The following is a 19,070-nucleotide window of genomic DNA, read 5'->3' on the forward strand; positions in this document are numbered from 1 at the left end:
CTTCTGGCCAACAAAGGAAAGGCCATGAGAGGCCAGTTGATCCAAGCTGAGATATTGGCTGGGAGTCCTACTGATAATCCCCTTGAGGAGACCTACTGGGGAAGTGTGTCCCAGGTATCATGGCAAAACTCCCAATAGAGCAAAAAGAGTAATAGGTCTTGCCAGCCATTGTTTACTTGCAAGTAGCAAAGTAGTGGAGTGGGCAACAGAGAGAAAATGCCAACACAGGCCTGAATTGGGATCTTGATTGACACATAACAAAGAGGAAGAGGGGGAAAAAAAAACTGGAACAGTATTCTCAGACCTTGTCCAGAATCTTGGACAGCTGTCTCATGGGGTTCCCTACTAGATGAACCTTGAGGTCCCTGAAGGGTTCTGCCATCATTCTTCAGATGATCCAGGAATACATACCCACAAGCTTGGCAGAAGGACCTGGTAGGAGTCCTTAGAGAAGACTCCTTGCATCAGTCTTTGGATCTGAGTTTCTAGTCAGCATAACATAGGTCATATAGAAATGGCTAGTTTCAAACAATGAAATATTATAATTCATATTATAATTCAAACTATTTAGAGGGCTCACAATGAACTAGTTTTGAAAATGGAGATTTACATGTCACCAAGGAAACTAAGAAAATTTAAACATAAACATCTTAAAACAAAAGACCTAAGCAATAGTTATCACCAATATTAAGTAATATCAAGTCTTCTTGTATCCTACTAAACCATTCTCAATGTCCATTTAATCAGCAGTTTTGGAGTTCCAGATATTCTATGTAGTTATCTGGTCCCAAGATATCTTTTCTTGGACAATAGGCTTTATTCACAGCATCATCTTACCATAAAATGAACTCTTCTGTCATTTAATATTATCAGAGTAATATAATTTTTGTATAAAATCATTAATGCAATTTTGAGAATTTATTACTAAAACATATTCAAAGCCTGAATCTCCATAATAGATAAATTTGGAAACTAATAATATACATCTATATATAGTGCTTAGAGAAAATAGTCTAATTCTGTTGCTTTCTCAAAATATGTTATTCCATTTCTTTAGAAAGCTTTTACATTACATGTTTGCCTTATTATTTTATCTAATCACTTCTTCCTTAGGGGGATATCATCCCTGTATTATATTTTGACCACAAATACTGGTTAAAATAGTAAGATGTTCATACTTGCATCCTACTATAGTAGGGATATTCCAGTATCAACCTATCATTTAATAGAATTAGTATTGTACTTGTAATATTCCTTGATAATAGAAAATTGCTATAAAAGAAAAGAAAAGGACATAGTTATATCACAACAGGAGGAAAAACTCCCTTAGCTCTGTATGATTTCAGGTATGGAATCATGCCTCAAATGATAGTAAATTATGGTTCCATAATTTTTTTTTACCTTAAATAGCAAAATTTCACTAACTACAAGTTAGGGTTTGAATGCTGTTAGGATTCTTACAAAGTGCTAAGTCACTGGAATTGATAGAGGCAATAATTATCTAATTTAGCATGGTACTTAACTGTTCTCTAGTTCGCTAATATATTTAGTACTTATTAGAGTTCCACAAGATTCACACCTTTAAAAGAGCATATATAAGGGAGAGTGCACTGTAGGACAAGCCCACTTTCGGAGGCGGAGACAGATTCATTCCATTTTCCACCTTTGTGCTGGCTGGAGGCAAAGGACTAGTGGTAAGAGCTCTCAGAACCAAGGATAGAGATAGCCCTCTAAGAAAGCTAACCAGGCCCAAGGAAGGAGACATTACTTGAAAGAGAAAATAAAGGATTTGGACTTTAACTCCTGGCTGCATTCGGGGTTATTACTCGAAACTGAAACTAAGGCTGCTCCCAGAAGCCCCCCCAAGAAACCTGCTCCCAGAGATTATTACAATTTAGAGAAGAACATTACAGAATACATTTCTTGATGTTTCCTTAATTGTTAAAATTTCTTTCATATTTTATTTGTAAATTAAAATTACTCATATTCTGGGGCTTTATATATACATAAACTACCTGATAATTGACTCATCAGTGATATGTTGAAATGACATCTTTAAACCACTATATGCACTTTTATAATAGCCAAAAATTTTGAATGACTTTTTTTCATATATATGCTTTATGACAAAATATGCTTCATTAAATGTTTAACTATTTTCAAATATTTATATTTTAATCATATCCTTTCAAAAGCCATGAGTACCAACATCCAGATTAAAAAGTTGTTTTATTTAACAGTATTTCTCTCAAAATTCAGAATAAAAGAGAATTTAGAAATACAATAATAACACAAACAACAATACATATTTAAAACATGAAACAAAACTTTGGGACACTGGCTAATTTCATTTCTAAATCATCATCTGTAAAAATCATTAATCTTATTACCTTTGGCATTTTAAAAGCACATTAGATTATCAGGTATGGAAACAATCACATTCAATTAAAGAAATAATGTAGTGTTTAGCACATACCAGTCATTGTGTTAAGCAATTTACAATCATTATTTTGATCTCACAACAACCTTGGGAGAAGAGTACCATTATTGTTTTCTTTTTTGTAGAGGATATTGGAGAAATAGAGATAAGATAACTTGCTAAAGATTACACAGTTAATATGTTTCTGCAACTGGAACATAATTCAAGTTTCCTTACATTTTTCTAGCAGTTTTTTTTTTTTTTTTTATACACATTTATTTGGAAATCTAATCTTAGATGAAAGGAATTAACAGAATAACAAGGAGTCACAAATAGTTCAAGGAAGGATTAACAAGAGGTTACTATAAAATGGAAACCATTTACCTATTTTTTTTCCCTTCAGTCTGAAATTACTTCCACACTTGTGACCTTCCTCATTGCTCTAGAAGAATGAAGCTATCAATCTTCAAGTGAAAATGCCATCTTCTTTTAACTTCAATAAAATTTAATTCTTATTTTTCCTTAAAACAAATTCCACAAAGTGATACCCCCAAACTTACAAAGTTAGTTCAGAAGGAGCAGTAGATTCTCAGGAATTCTCCCTCACAATCTTAAAATGATTAATCTCCAAATCTCCAAAATCTTCAAAGATGTTTTTAGCAGTTCTATAAATTTCACCATCTGACTTTATTTCTGCAATTCCAAATTAAACAAAGCTGAAAGGACAGCGGGGGAAAAGGGTGTCTGGCAATTTTTTTTCTTCTTATAAACGAATGTGCTGGGTAAAGCCTTAAAGTAAAAGTTAGTTACTCAGACAATTGCTTCAAGTAGGAAAATTCATTAATCTTTCCCAGTTTTCTAAACTCTTTGACTACAACCCTTATAAGTTTTTCTGGCTGGCTGAATTTAAAATTTTCAAGATAACAGAATCTACAAACAACACAAATATGACACAGACACTATACATTTTATAAAGATGGAAACATAGACAAAATGACAAGACAGTTCATACAGTGGCACACTTATAAAGATGTACAATTTAACTTTACAGAGGTGTGCTGAAGGGTCAATTAATAGAGGCATGAAGTTTAAGAAAGTATATCTTTACCAGACTGAGCTGAGATGAACTTGGTCATAAGAGGGGTCCTTGAGTTTTCCTCACAAAGAAGAGTGAAGTCCAGCCAAGGCAGGACCTACCTAGGAGCACAGGAGAAGTCATAAGAGCAGAGGTTTCACTGTTGTCCTGGCTAAGGGTGGGGGTCTGACTCTGAAGAAATAAATCTCCTATGGCACCTAGCCCATTCCTATTCTAATGGCCCAGTTTTATGTTCAATCCCACTTCTGACACCAATTAATGTCAGCTGAACCAAAACGGCCTCTAATTTGTAGATGGCTGGAACTGAACAGAGCAGGCTAGAAACAAAAGAGTCAGGAATCAAACAGAAGTCTAATTTCTTTTTCTTTTTCTTTTTTTTTTTTTTTTAAGTAGTGTATTATTTTTTCAAATATCTGCAAAGATAGTTTTCAACATTTCCCTTTGCAAAACACAATTTCAATTTTTTTCCCTTCTCCCCAAGGTAGCAAGCATTCTGATATAGGTTAAATATGTGCAATTCTTCTAAACATATTTCCATATTTATCATATTGTTTAAGAAAAATCAGATCAGAAGGGGAAAAAATGAGAAAGAGAAAAAAAGCAAACAACAACAAAGTGAAAATGCTATGCTTTGTTCAACATTCAATCTTCACAGTTCTCTCTGGACATTGATGGCACTTCCATCACAAGTCTATTGGAATTGCCTTGAATTACTTTTTTGTTGAACAGAGCCAAGTCCATCACAGTTAAGCATCACACAATCTTATTGTTTACTGTGTATAATGTTTTCTGGGTTCTATTCATTTCACTTAGCATCAGTTCATGTAAGTCTTTCAAGGTATTTCTGAAATCAGTCTATTCAAAATTTCTTATAGAACAATAATATTTCATTACCTTCATATACAACTTTTTAGCCATCCCCCAACTGATGGGCATCCACTTAATTTCCAGTTCATTGTCAGGCGTGTTACAAACATTTTTGCATATGTGAGTTCTTTCCCCTATTTTATGATCTCTTTGGAATACAAACTCAATAGAGACACTGCTGGATCAAAGGGTATGCACAGTTTTATAGCCCTTTGGGCATAGTTCCAAACTGCTTTCCAGAATGGTTGGATCATTGTACAACTCCATCAACAATGCATTAGCATCCCAGTTCAGAACTTTAATTTCAAAGTGACCAAAACAACGTCTAAGCAAAGAAGGGTTCTAGACACATGTGCTGGGGCCCTGCCCTTAGTGGGAGAGGATGACCTGCTTTAGTGTAAGTAGTTCTCAATCTGGATATAGATATATATTTCTCTTAATAAAATGTATATTCTTTGTGGGCAGAAATAATTCCTTTTTTTATTTTCATATTTCTGTGATTTAACACAGCTTATAGAATGCAGTTAAAACTCAATAAATATTTATTGATAGATTTGTTGATTTTTCTAAGAAAGAGCTAGGGAATATGAGGCTAAGGAATCACCTCTAAGATGCTAAAATTGTGGTGTATAAGAGGCTAGACATTACTGAAGATCTGGCTGAAAGATACATCTCACTGACTATATTCGGAGGGGAAGTCTAGGTTACCACTTGATTCCAACAACAGCGACAACAACAAACTGAAAAATGGGGTGAGATATACAAAGAGGCATAACACAAGACCTTTATTCTTTTTTTTTTTTCATTGTATTGCTTTTTTTTTTTTTAAGACCTTTATTCTTATGGAACTTATATTTTAGTTAAAGAAATATGCTCTATACAGTTAGAAACATAATTTTAAAAGAGTAGCATTATGGTAGGTAAACAGACTTGGGTCTAAATTTTAATTCAACTGCCAGAATTCTAACTCTTTGAAATGATCTCTTAGATCCAATCTCTCATAGGAATACTTTGCAAAGAGCAATGAATTTGGAGTAAGAGGATCTGGGTTCATAAAAGAGGAGGATTTAGAACAGGAGGGGTCCTGAAAGATCGTTTATTCAATGGGCAGCCTGATTCTCTCTACTTTCCATTAGATTGGAAGGATCTAGAATAATCTTTCTTTATCTGATTCAGAGGAACAGAATAGAACAGGCTGTCAAAAATGACTTATTTCAATTCCATTATTTTATAGAATATTAAACTGAAAATAAAGTAACTTGCTTAAAATTACATAGGAAGTTAAGTAGTAGACTTCTAAGATATTAAGTAACTTTATCTCTTTATACCTCACTTTCCTCATTTGTAAAATGAGAAAGTCAAATTAGCTGATTTCCTTTATAACTTTCTAGGGGTCCTCAAACTATGGTCCGTGGGCCAGATGCAGCAGTTAAGGACGATTATCCCCCTCACCCAGGGCTATGAAGTTTCTTTATTTAAAGGCCCACAAAACAAAGTTTTTGTTTTTACTATAGTCCGCCCCTCCCACAGTCTGAGGGACAGTGAACTGGCCCCCTATATAAAAAGTTTGAGGACCCCTGCGTCCTACAGCTACTCTAAAACATTTTTCTTGGTTTAAATACCCCAGTGACAGGCAACTTACCTCATATAAATAAGGCAGCTCATTCCAATTGCTGTATGATAATATTTTTTAACCTTAAGAGTTCTCAGTCTACTCACCTTTCAAATGAATGGCACGTGATATAGAGGAAAGAACTTTATTTGGAGTCAGATGATTTGGGGCTTTCCTATTTAAAAGTTTTGTGACTTTGGGCAATAAATGCAAGGGCAGGGGAAGATTGAGCCAATCACTTAGGAATCCCACTTACAGTGATTGGCAATATGAAAAGATAATCAAGCAGAGGTATGAACTAGTTATGGACAAGTACTGGACCTCTCTCAACACTATAGTAACTGCGGGAAAAGTACACAGCCCATAAATTTAAAAGTCCAATAAAGCCACTGAATGAATTGAAATGATTACACATTTACTTGGGTTGGTTTAATGTAATGTCTGAGCTAGCTCTCTGGAGGATTTTTGGATGAGCCTTGACATGATGAAGGCAGGAGAGCCACCATGAGGCAGGTGAAAGATAGTCTGGAGTGAGACTCCCAGTTTCCAGTTCTCTCAGCCCTTAAATACCTCAGTATGATTACATCACTACAGCAACTGAGCATGTGCCAACTGTAGAACCATTATATCACCATATCCACAAAGGTCTTTTCTTGTCAATGCCCCTTTCTATGGCCCAACTGCCTACCAAGGATTTTTTTTTTTTTTTTGCTGGGGTCTTATTCACCCTATCAATCATAGTCTATCCTACTTATATAAGACCTTTGAGTTAGTTTGGAATTAGTAATATGAATATCTAGTATGTTAAAAGTTGGAAGCTTCCAAGGGATCGGGGAGTGCCTCTGACTAGGTGTCCTTTTCTCCTTACCCACTCCCTGAGGAAGAGGACCTTGTGAACTTTGCAAGGTCAGAGAAGGAAGACTTTCAATCAATCCTCTAGCAACTTCTCTGGTGTAAGGTATAAGTTCCTAAAAGGACGTTTATACTTCTCCTCCTGTCTTCAGAATTCTTATCTTGAGGCTTTGCTTGCCACCTCTTAGGAATAAATAAATTTAATTCATTTTAAATTCAGTTTGGCAAATGTTTATTGATTTTGTATGCAATGAGTAGTGCAAGATGCTAGGGCTACCAAGACAAAGCCTAGGTAAGATCCCTGCCCTCTTGGACCTTGGGGGTGGAGGAGGAAAATACAATTTGTACATAAATAAATAAAAAATAAAAAAATAACTTGGTATGGTTAACTAGAATGAATAATAACAATTGGTTCTGAAGGGGGAGGTCAGGAAAGGTGGCACCTGAACTGAATATGAAAGGAAATAAGCAATTCTGAGAAGCTGTGGTCCAAAGGCAAGGGAATATGGAAGGTGGTTTAGGGGGAACAGAAAGGAAACTAGTTTTACTGGAATAGAAAAAGGGGAAGTAATTCAACAACAACACGGGGCTATGTATGTGGGAGCTAGATTGTGGAAGGTTTGCAATGTCACCAATTTGCCTGACCCTCTCCTATTGTTATTGATTCTTTCCTTTTCCTATTTCCTTATATTTTATTTAGTTGTATATCTGTTGTATCCTCACAACAGGATGTAAGCTCTTTGAGGATAGGGACTGTCTTTTTTTTTTTTTCTTTTTATCCCAGATCCTAGCACAGCATCTTTCAAGTAGTAAGCTATGAATAAATCTTTTTGCGCACTAAATTTAATAATGAACTTTGCATGTAGTACTAATTATTTGAAAAATACTCTTTGGCCGATGCATTAAAATAGTCTGGATTCTTTTGGCTCAATAGGTTAACAGTGGGAGGACCGTGATTTCGGAACTGTGATTTTAGTGGTGAAAAGGAGAACGACATGAGAAAACTCTTCTTGTGAAGCTATGTAAGTCTTCCATAACTTGGACACTGAGAGGTTAAATGCCTTGCCCACAGAGACGGGCGAGCATCCCTGGGGGAAAACTTGTTCCCAGGTCTTCCCAACTCCAAGGTCGGATCCTCTGTCCTCCATTCCACGCTGACTCTCACCATTAACAAAATTGCATTATTATCTCTTCTTATCCTCAAGGTCCTCATCCAGGCAAAGAAGGGGGGAGCGGAGAGTCCAGAGACGTCCATCACGTCAGATTTTCTCTCAGCTTTTAAATCTCGTACAGCCTGAGGGTTCTGAGGTTCTATAATAAACAACATCTTTCCCTTTACGCTTCGTTTAAAAGTCACCGAATTTTGGCTTTTGGTTTCTTTTCGTGTGTGTGTGTGTGTGTGTGTGTGTGTGTGTGTAGGGGGTGAACATGATGACGTGGGAAAAAAAGAAAGGAAGAAGCGAGTCGCGTGGGAAGAGAGATGATGACTTACAGTATGTATTTATTTATTCTCAACTCCCCCTTCCCGCCTCCACCCTCCACCATTTCACCCCTCACCCTGGGGGGCCCGTGTCGCCTGAAACCTCTAGAGGGAGTCTCTCTCTATTTTTCCCCTCTCCTCTCCCTCCCCCTTCTCCCGCTCCCCCCCCGCCCCCATCCCAGTCCCAGCTCCTCCTCTTTCTCCACCTCCCGCCCTTTACCTCCTTCCCTAGGGCTGCAGGGAGGTGGCGGTGGCTGGGCTCCTTTAAGGTCGGCCTAGTGGCTGGCCCCCGGGGGCACTGTCTCTTTAAAAGGCTGTATCTTGTCCAGCAGCTGCTGGGGGGGAGGGGGGCGTCGATGACCATTGTTTCTGGCTGTGGTGGTTCTGCCCCCTCCCCTTCTCCTCCTTCTCCGCCCTTCCCCCTCCTCCCTCTTCCTCCTCTCCACCCCCCTCTCTCTCTCCCTCTCCCTGCCTCGCTCTCTCCCTCTCCCTCTCGGGCTCTGAGGCTGCGAGAGAGCGCGCGGCGTCAGAGACGCGGAGCTCTATGTAGGCTCTTGCCCGCTGCATTGGTGCACCCGCCTCCCGGGCACACGCACACCTACCTAGATTTAATTGGCAATTAAACTAGTGGTGGGGGAAAGAAAAGAAAGGCAGGAGGACAAGATGGCTGAGCTAGGCAGTAAGGGAGTGACCGCGGGGAAAATAGCCAGCAACGTGCAGAAGAAACTCACCCGTGCTCAGGAAAAGGTAAAGGATGCGCCGGGGTCGCCAGAGGCCGGGGTCGGGGATCCAGCGATTCTAGTGGGGACTGGCAGGGTTCCTTAATCCTGCTCATCCTCTCACCTCCTTTGCACTAACAGCAACCTGGGCAGTTATTGCAGATGTAGAAGTGTGTGTATGTGTGTGTGTGTGTGTGTGTGTGTGTGTGTGTTGGGGGGAGGGGGCGCCGAAGGCTTTGATGTCTTCCTTGCCAGGGGAGCAGCAGCCCGGGCTGTGCCCTGTGTATCTGTGTGCACGCGTATCTGTCATTTAAGAAGATCCCTCCTGCATTCCCCGTTTGCCCTTCCGTGTTTCCTCTTCCCCCCAGATCTGTCCTGTCATTGTAATAAGGGTTTAGGGTACCCCTGCCCTCCGTCCCCTTGGCTCCAGGAGTCCTTTGGAGGGGGTAGGGCGAGAATCGGGCCACCATATGGCCTGGCACCAAAGAGCTTTGGGCACCGGACTGACCCGATCCGTCATCCCTGAGCTCTTCTCACCAGGTGCTCCCCTAAATCTTTCGTCCTTTCCCCTTCCCTGGGGATTGCAGCTCTTTCCTCTCCCCAAGCTCTGCACAGTATCCCCAAAAACCTTCTCTCTGAGCATTTTAGCTTCTCGTTGTCCGTGGGGGCTCTTCTCTCTGATTCCTTTCGGGGGAATCCCCGAAACCTCCACTGGGAGGGAGAAGAGAGAAGGGGAGGGCGGAGTGGTGAATGGTGACCAGCTCTGTGTCCTCCAGCCGGGTGAGGGCTGAATGGTCTGACACCCGGGCAAGTGGCTACATTTCACGATAAAAGGGGTTCTCAAGTGGATACAGCAGTGTGGGGGACTGACCAGTTCTTTCAGCCGCAGGATAACATTTATTCACGATAGCTAGGTGGAGGAAGCTCATAGCTCCCCCTTGTACAGTCCCTATTTAAGGATTTCCCTAACCATCTCCATTTATTCGCAATAATTTTTCTGTGTCCAGAGGCAAGATGGTACTCTAGCCTTTCACTCCCTAAATCTTTCCCCCTTTTTTTCTTTTCACCTCTTTAAAAGCTTCAAATAAAACAGGAATTCTGCGGCGTCTCGAGCTTCCTGTTCATTCCCTAATTTTCTGAAGACGGGAGGATTGTGCCGCACGGTAAATGAGGGAAAATCCCGCATATTGCTCCCCTTTTATTGCATGATCCTTTCACTAAATAAGAAGTATCCCTTTTAGCTATTTAAGCTAATTTAAGAAGGGTTCCTTTCTCCTCCACATCAGCCGAGCTCCCCAAATAGTATCGTTGGATGTCCCACACTTAGAAGGGAAAGAGAATTGGCAGCAGGGGGTTTGGAGATACCTCCTTGGTGGAAGGATTCCAGGCTATCGTTTAGAAGTTATTGGGTATTCGATGTTAGGAAGCAGTGGGAAGTAAGGGTCTGTCTATGCTTGTGGTAAGGTAAGGGAGAGGGGAAAGCCGGGAAGGCCTCTAAAAACTGCTGACTCTTGGAAATTCATGACACACCCTGACCCTGTCCTTCCCTGAGCCCTTCTGTCCTTGCTGATTGTGTCTAAGAGTCTTTGAAGAACCAGACACCCCTTTGGAGGGGATAGACAAGTTCCAGGAGGGGTGGGAGCTAAGGGTTTCCCCAATGACTTGCCTTGAACCATATTCAAATCCATCCACTATCAGGGGCCATGCTCAGGGAATGCGGGAAATCCAAAGACTGGTGGGGGGGGGCTTACGTGTGTCTCTGTGTGTATGTGTATGTGTATGTGTGTAGCATTCTGGGCTATCTCTTAGGTTCATAGAATTTGGAGCACGGCTCCTGCTGACGCAACTTCCCATTGCCGGCTTTGACTCTGAAATCCTGGGAGTGCGGTCTGGTCCTATAATCTTTGGGAAGAGAGCAGGCAGGGTTGTCCCTTTCTCCTGCCTTCCCTTCTTGAAAGGATATTTTCTCTCCTCCCCTACCCCCATTCTCATCCCTCCCATGGTGAGGGATCTGCTAGCTTGCCTGTAAAGACTGAAGGACTAGTCTGAAATCAACTCCCTTCACCATCGGGGGCTCCTTTTTCCAGCCAATTGGTTGGTTTGTAAACGAATGACTTTTGCAGCTGAGGCCACTGTGGTTCCCTGACTTGCCTTGAAATCTTTACTCCCTAGGGATGTTTTCTAGCCATGTGATTTAGGGGTGGGAATAGCATTATCTCTGTTTATTTTCTTCCCTCCCTCTATGATTTGTTTCTCCCTGAGCATAAGCCTTTTTTAAGAAGGGAGACCTCCGAGTGTGTTTTGGGGTGTGTGTGTTATTTTCTATGTTCTAAAGCTCATCCTGCCATCTAACAACTCCCTCCCCCAACTGATGGGGGGGGATTAATGTGTTTATAGAAAGCTATTGTTAGCCTGGAAGGCCTTGACTCATCCATCTCCCTAGTGGGAATGAGGAGAATATAGGACCTGTCTGAAGGGCTAGGACAGGCTGGCTTCTCTTTTTCTCCAGCTCCCTCTCCTTGGGTTGTACCTGTTAAATATCACCATAAAGCACATTACTGGGCAATAAGCAGATGTTCTAATAGTAGCTCTCCTCTTGAGCCAGATCCTTCTTCTGAGCTATGGCCAGAAGAATTGTCAAGTTCTGTTCCTTCAATTTGATCTCCACCTCGAGGCCTCAGCTCAGATTGGGTTGATTATTCTTTGCCTTCATTAATAATTCTCTGTAGTATGTATAACTTTTTTCATTGGAAATAAGTAACTGTCTTATATGCATAAGCATTATACATGTTATCATTCTCTACCTACTTCCAACTCTTCTCACTCTTCTTTCTAACCTTGCTTGGCTTTCAGAGACTGGACCCTCTATCAGCTGACCAATAGTGATTAGATCAAATTGTCAGGGGGGCTGGTAAATGGGTATGTTCTTCCTTCAAACCTTTACCTCTGCCAAAAAAAATCTGTTCACAACTGTGAGGTGAAACTAGAAGCTAAACTAAAATAGAATCCTGGACAACTCACTGTGTTTGAGTTGGAGGTGATCTTCATTGAAAGGCTAAGGAGGTGATATTTCATCTGACGTTGCTTCCTTTCCAATGGTGAAGAAGTGGGACAAGGAGTAGTTCTGAGACATCTTCTCTACTGGGCAAGGTTCCTAGTATATAGTGTTCTTGCATCCTTATTTTCCCATCCTTTCTGTTTGTCCCGAATTAATTCTTCTGTGATATCTTCAGTGACTTTTCTCTCTCTTCTAAATTCCTCTAGCTGACTCTTACTTTTATGAGAGATAGTATGATGTAGACCACAAGACCACATGCACATATTCATACATACAGAGCACTGGACCAGGGGATAGAATCTCTGTCTCTGCCTTCCTTTCTCTCTGTCTCTTCTCTCTGTCTCTCTGAACACATCTAAATAACATTCTGTGAATGTCAAAGAACCAGAATCAAAAATTTTGAATTCAAAGAAACCCAAGCCACCATTTACTTCAACCAGTACAAGAAAAAGAATCCTACTGTTGACAAATGATCATTCAGCTGTTTCTATAAAACCTCTACTTAGGGAAACACAAAACCTCAGGACTATTGTGAGGATCAAATGAAATTGATGTATATGAATCACCTTGCAAATTTTAAAGTTCCCTATTAATGTCAGCTACTATTATGGTTATTATGATTCTACTCTGGAAAGCAGTCCTTTTTACTTCTAGATACCTCTAATATGCTAGGAAACATGTGAATGTATAAATAGAGACTGCTAGGTGATACAGGAAATAGAAATCTAGTCAGGAAGACCGAAGTTCAAAGGTAACCTTAGATGTACATTAAGCTATATGATCTTGGACAAGTCACTTAACTTGTTTGCCTCAGTTATCTCATTCCTTCCTGTTCCTTACTGAATATATTAACAAAGGAACCTGACCTCTTATCCTTACCGCTTCTTAGTCTGTATCATCTATGGATGATCCAGGTTGAAGCTGCAGAGTTCAGTTCCTTATAAGGTTCCTCACAATATCTTCTTAAATGTGGAGGACTCTGAATGCCAGGTTAAAGGACTTAATCCTGAAGACATTGGGAACTATTCATGTTTTTTGAGCCAGGGAGTACTTGTTATGAAGTAAAAGAAGGAACAAAATATGTAACAATCAAAGTATTTTCAGATTTTTCTCAAGGAGCTGAAACATGGGTGCTTGAAAATGAAATGAAAGGAAATGGAAAGAGCTCTGGACTTAATGACATTGAAGTTCTGCCATTTACTAGCCAAATGAGTATGGTCAAATCACTTTATTCTTCTAAGCCTCAGAGTTTTCCTTTCTAAAATGGGGATAATCATTCCTAAATTGTTTGCTTCCCAGATTTGTGGCAAGGAAAGTGCCTTAGTAATTTGTAAAGTTCAATGTATCATTACAAACCATTCTGGACAAGCAATAGTCTACCATATATTTAAATGTTTATTGTGTTTCTTTTATGTTTTCTGTTTGAGACCATTTTGCAGGATAAAAGAATGTATTTTTGTAATTGAATAAAAGTGCTATGATAGAAAGCATCTTCTGGACAGCTCTAATAGCAGTCAGAATGATGAGATGATATGTATTTCTTTCATCTTGTTCCTCTCATATTGTTTTGATTTCTGTCCCTAAGTTTCTATAGTTTGGGAATCTTTCATTCAACATAGTTTAATATCTATTTAAAATGCTATTCTTTATTTTAAAAAATAAAGGAAGAACCATGGTATAGTTAATCAGTAAACTTTTATTAAGTGCCTACTATTGTCCTTCATTTTCAAAGATAGTCATTATATCAGAGAGGTGACACCATGACAAGCAAGTGAATTGGATTTGAATGATGGAAGCTGGGCAAAGTCACCAGCTTCACTTTCTCCTCCAGAGCCATCTGGGGTCCAGTGGCCAGATATAGATGAGGACGACTAGAGATGACCCTGGATGAAATGGGAGATCTTGTGCTAAAGTCTTCTACGGGTCTCAGTTTGAGCCCATGCCCAATCAGTGAGTGATTAAGAATAGGTAAGAGATGAGGCAGAGAATGGCCTCTTTTACCTAGTCAGAAAAAATAAAGAATTAATCTGGGCGGGGAAGGCCCTCAGGGTTTCTGGTCAAAATAGAAACAATTGTTATTTACATTCCAAGCTAATCAGGTGCTGGGATACAAATCCAATAAATGATACTGTTCCTTCATATTGAATTATGAAGAAAATAAATGTGAATAAATAAAAAGCTGTTAAATACAAGGTTATTTGAAAAAGAGAACAGCAGCACTTATGGAGATCATAAGAGACTTCACAGTAGAAGACTTGTTTTAAATGAAGATAGGGATTCCAAGAGACAGGAATGAAGAGGGAGGAGTATATTTTAGGCACAAGAGGATAGCCAATTCCAAGGCGGAAAGAAAAGGGATGAAATATATATGTACAACAGGCCATTTAGACTAAATCACAAGTATTCTATTATAATCATGTATAGCACTTTGCTTAGACATTCCCCAAATGATGGACAGCCATCTTAATTTTCAAGATTTTTCTTTCTTTCTTTCTTTCTTTCTTTCTTTCTTTCTTTCTTTCTTTCTTTCTTTCTTTCTTTCTTTCTTTCTTTCTTTCTTTCTTTCTTTCTTTCTTTCTTTTTCTTTCTTTCTTTCTTTCTTCCTTCCTTCCTTCCTTCCTTCCTTCCTTCCTTCCTTCCTTCCTTCCTTCCTTCCTTCCTTTCTTTCTTCCTTTCTTTCTTCCTTTCTTCCTTTCTTCCTTTTCTTTTTTGCTGTTACAAAAAGTGTTTCTGTGAATATTTTGAAACATGTAAAATTTTTCATTCTGTCTTTGACCTCCTTACAAATAGATGTTCAACACTAGGTTTGCTAAGTCAAAGAATGTGAATTATTTAGTGACTTTAATTGAATAATTCAAATTATTTTCCAGAATGATTGAACCAACTGATAGTTTGTTAAGTTAGTTTAGAAAATTTAATTTTACAAATTGTCTCATTGTCTCAACTTTATATCATTTTGATTTCTGAATATATTCTTCTCTTCCCTTCTTTTTACTATCTGGTAAGACTTTTCTTTAAAAAAAAAAAAAGATGAAAAAAAACTTTGCTCATGGTATTCAATAGCACATGTGACATTCCACATCTTAGGCTAGTTTTTGTGAAATATTTCCAACTGCTCTCTAAATTGTTTCAGTTTGACATTTTAGTTGCACCTCAAACTCAACAAGTGCAAAGCAAAATTCATCACCTTCCTCACTAAACTTTTTTTTTGCTCTATATCTTCCTTATGTCTGTGTAGTGTGCCAGCATTCTTCTATTTATCCAGGATCATAAGCCTGAAGTCACCCTTTTCCCTCACCCTACATATTTCAATTTTTGATTCTACCTTGACATCTCTCCCATTTGTCTTCTCCACCTATGTGACTACTCACTGCTTTAATTCAGGCCCCCATTGTCTCTTGCTTGGACTATTGTCTCACCCTTCTAATTAATCCTCTGTGCTTTCTCTCCGCACTTTGATCCATCCTCCCAATATGTGTCAAAAATAATATTCCTAAAGCATAGTTTGGATCATAGAACTCCCTGCTCAAAAGCCTACAGAGACTTCCTGTTGTCTCCAGGGTAAAATTTGAACATCTCAGCAAAATGCAGCTACTTGGTGTAGTGGATAGAGCATTAATTTTAAAGTCAGGGTGATTTGAGTTAAAATGTTACCTCAGGCATATTCTAGGTGTGTGTCCCTGAACAAGTCCACTTATATCACAGTTTTCCCATCTGTAAAGTGGGGATAGTGATAGGACACACACCTTAGATTTGTTGTGAGCATTAAATGAAATAATATATGGAAAAAACCCACTTTGCAAACTTTAAAGGATTATGTGAAAAGCTAATTACTTTTATAACTCTAAAGGTTCTTTATAATTTGGCACCCCTTTGCCTTTCTAGTCTTATTTCACATTTCTTCTCTTGACACATTCTGTATTTCACTCAAACTGCACTAGAGAACCTCAAATTCAATATTTCATCTGCTAAATTGGTGAGTAGGTCACCTGCCATGTCTACAATGCATACCTTCCTCACCTTCTTCTTAAAAAGCTTATCTTGTTCCAGGCTTAGTTCATCTAGGGCCTCCTCTTCATCTTAAAGCTTCCCTAATTTCTCTATCCTTCCTTTCTTCTTTGTTAGGATTGTCTCCCTCACGTTACACTTGCTTGTGGACGTGTTTGTATGTCCCAGTGGAATGTAGACTCTTTGAAGACAGGGACTGGTATGGTCTTGTATTTATATCCTTAGAACCAAATATAGAGAATGCAAAGAGTAATGCATTTGATAACTTGAAACCACACATTGTAGAGAAGGGCATTAGAACAGATTGCTCAGTGTTGAAGTATATGGACTTCTGGTGTGGGTGAGGTATGGGATTGAATTTCATCAAATGAGTTCTTGCAGAGGAGCTGCTGAGTACTGAATAGAGAGATATTTATATATGCTTGGAGGAGAGAGAAGAAAAACAAAATGGCCCAGGGAATTTCAGTTGATTTGGTCTGGTTTGATATAACTGTGTCAATGGTCTGTGATGGCCTGACTTGGATTTGACTCTTTCCACCAAAATTTGTTTCCTTTTTTTAGATTTATCTATTTAATTAAAAATTCAATTTTATTTTATTTTATTTTCAGTTCCAATTTTTTTCCTTTCCCTCAGCACCCCTCTACCCATTGAGAGAGTAGGAAATATAAAACCCATGATAAAGATAAAATTATGCAAAATATGTTCTCTTCTGAAAGTTCTCCCCCTGCCTCTTTGGCTTCATAGAGAAGGCAGATAAGAGAAAATTTGCACCTCAGGCAGTTTGTTCTGGAAGTTGGTGATTTCCTCCCTTCTCTAAATTTTATTTTCCTTGCCTTCTCCAATTTGTTATCATAATCCAAGGCACAGAACACTTAACTGGGAGTCAGGAGATCTCAGCTCTAGTCCCAGCATTGTCATTTATAAAGACATAACGTTTGGTTGATTTGGTTGGTTTGGTGAATTATATTTATTTATTAAATGGAAAAGCTGGTCTTGGGGTTAGGAAGATTTCAATTTAAGCTGTGATGATGATACATGCTAATTTTATCACTCAGAGCAAGTCACTTAACTTTTCCACATTCAAAGCAATTATCCAAGACTGTTTCCAGTAAGTTGTAAATTTTGATTGGGAAAGAGAATTTCCATGTCAGGAGTTCCTTTTAAAAACTATGAAACTGGAAGGTAGAATAATATTTGTTCTTTGAAGGCAGGGGCTATTTCTTATGTCTGTCTGTTTACTATTTGTCCATTCATTCATTTATTTAACTCATTTACTTATTTATTTAACTCATTCATTTATTTAACTGTCTCAGTCCATAGCCTGGATTTTATTGCCCATAAAAAGTCTTAATAAATGTTTCTTGGCTGATTGGATTAAAAAAAAAAAAAGAATGCTCTGCCAGCATCACAGGATGGTTTTGAAAATCAGATAAATTGCCCAGGCTTTGGGAAGGAAAGAAGTACCTGCTATCTCTGGGATTTCATCAGCCTTAATCATCTCTACCTGATTGACACTCTTATCTTTCTATCTCCTACATTTTCCTTCCAACACAGTTATGGATCTCTGACCAACTTTGGAGCTATTTTAATCCAGTCTCCAGATGCCATCTCAGATCGTTGCTAAGCTCATCTTGGAGTGTAGGACCTTCTTCCCCAGCCATATGTAGCTTGGGTTTTGTTCTCTTTCTATTACCTGTATGCCTAAGGACAAATCCTTTCACCTTTACAATATTTTCTCTTTTATTATGGACTTAATCTTCAGTAAGCACATTTTTGTATATGAGAAACAAAACATGGAGTTTGTTGCATTCATTTTGCTTTTTAAAAAAGTATCAAATTTGGTAGTAATAAACAAAATTGCCCTTTTGTCTTCTGTATACTTTTTACAATGTCATACTGATGCTCTTTTTTCATTTCATTTGTATGGCTTACTACTTATTAAATTACTTTCCTCCCTTTTCCCTTAGAAGCTCTTTCTTTGAGCAAAAACAATTCAATACATTTCTCCTATCAGAAAATGTCTGTCTCATTCTATACTCTCTAATCCATCAATCGCCTCTGTTGAGAAGTGGGAAATATACTTCATCTTTGGTCTTCCAAAATTATTGCAATGATAAGAGTACCATAGTCTTTGAAACTGATTTCTTTTACATGTTTTTCTTCTTTCTTGAAGATAACCATGACATCAGGGAGATGATGCCATGACAGGTAAATGAATTGGATTTAAGTGAGGGAGGCTGGGCAAGGTCCCCCTGCCTCACTTTCCCCTCAGGGGCCAGATATAGATCAGGACAACTGAAGATGGCCCTGGTTGTAATGGGAGAACTTGGCCGGCCTTTTTAAAAGCTAAGGTCTTCAGTAGGTCTCAGTTTAACTGAGTCTGCACCCAATCAATGATCAAGGCTAGGTAGCAATTGAGGCAAAGAGTTTTCTTTTTTAAATAGTGTCCCTGCCTCTTGTCTCTCTCCCCCTCCCCCCCCCCCCCCCCATTTTAATAAATCAGTCAATCTAGGGGAAACTCCTCAGGGTTTCTGGCCAAATGAGTAAAGAGAAATGACTGCTATTTATATTAAATCTGAATGAATTAGGACTCAAAACAATGGCCAAATGAGATTTTGCCTGTTGGTCAATGAGAACCAGATTGGTTTTTATTTAAGGGCTGGTCTTTAAGAAAAAGATATAGCCAGTAAACCCCAAGATATCTTTGAAAAGTTCAGAAGTGCAAAAGAAAAGAAAAAAAAAATTTGGGCCATCTCCAGTAGCCTTGATCGACATCTTGCCACTGGACCTAGATGGTTCTGGAGAGGAAAGTGAGGCAAGTGACCTTGCACAGACCTCTCTCACACCTCCCTGATGACATGACCTTTTCTGAGAATGAAGGACAAAACTACAATCTTTGTGAATAAAGCTGACCCACAAACTGGAATTGGTCAGTTGAAAGATTTCTTCCTCTTTTCC

At 38.9% G+C, this 19,070-nt stretch overlaps 1 protein-coding gene across 16 annotated transcripts in view; it reads left to right on the forward strand.

Annotated features, from left to right (window-relative positions):
* Positions 1 to 8,541: 8,541 nt before the first annotated feature.
* BIN1 (bridging integrator 1) overlaps positions 8,542 to 19,070 on the forward strand; it is a 128,312-nt gene continuing 117,783 nt past the window's right edge. For 9 of the 16 annotated variants that reach the window (XM_051985696.1, XM_051985702.1, XM_051985705.1 and 6 more), the window contains exon 1: positions 8,543 to 9,073. In XM_051985696.1, the coding sequence (XP_051841656.1) occupies positions 8,990 to 9,073 (84 nt within the window). In that variant the 5' untranslated portion in view covers positions 8,543 to 8,989. Of the gene's footprint in view, positions 9,074 to 19,070 lie in introns of all 16 variants that reach the window. The other 7 variants (XM_051985703.1, XM_051985704.1, XM_051985711.1 and 4 more) reach the window with 2 other exon arrangements.

This window comes from Antechinus flavipes, chromosome 3 (genome assembly GCF_016432865.1).
Source record: "Antechinus flavipes isolate AdamAnt ecotype Samford, QLD, Australia chromosome 3, AdamAnt_v2, whole genome shotgun sequence".
NCBI lineage: Eukaryota > Metazoa > Chordata > Mammalia > Dasyuromorphia > Dasyuridae > Antechinus > Antechinus flavipes.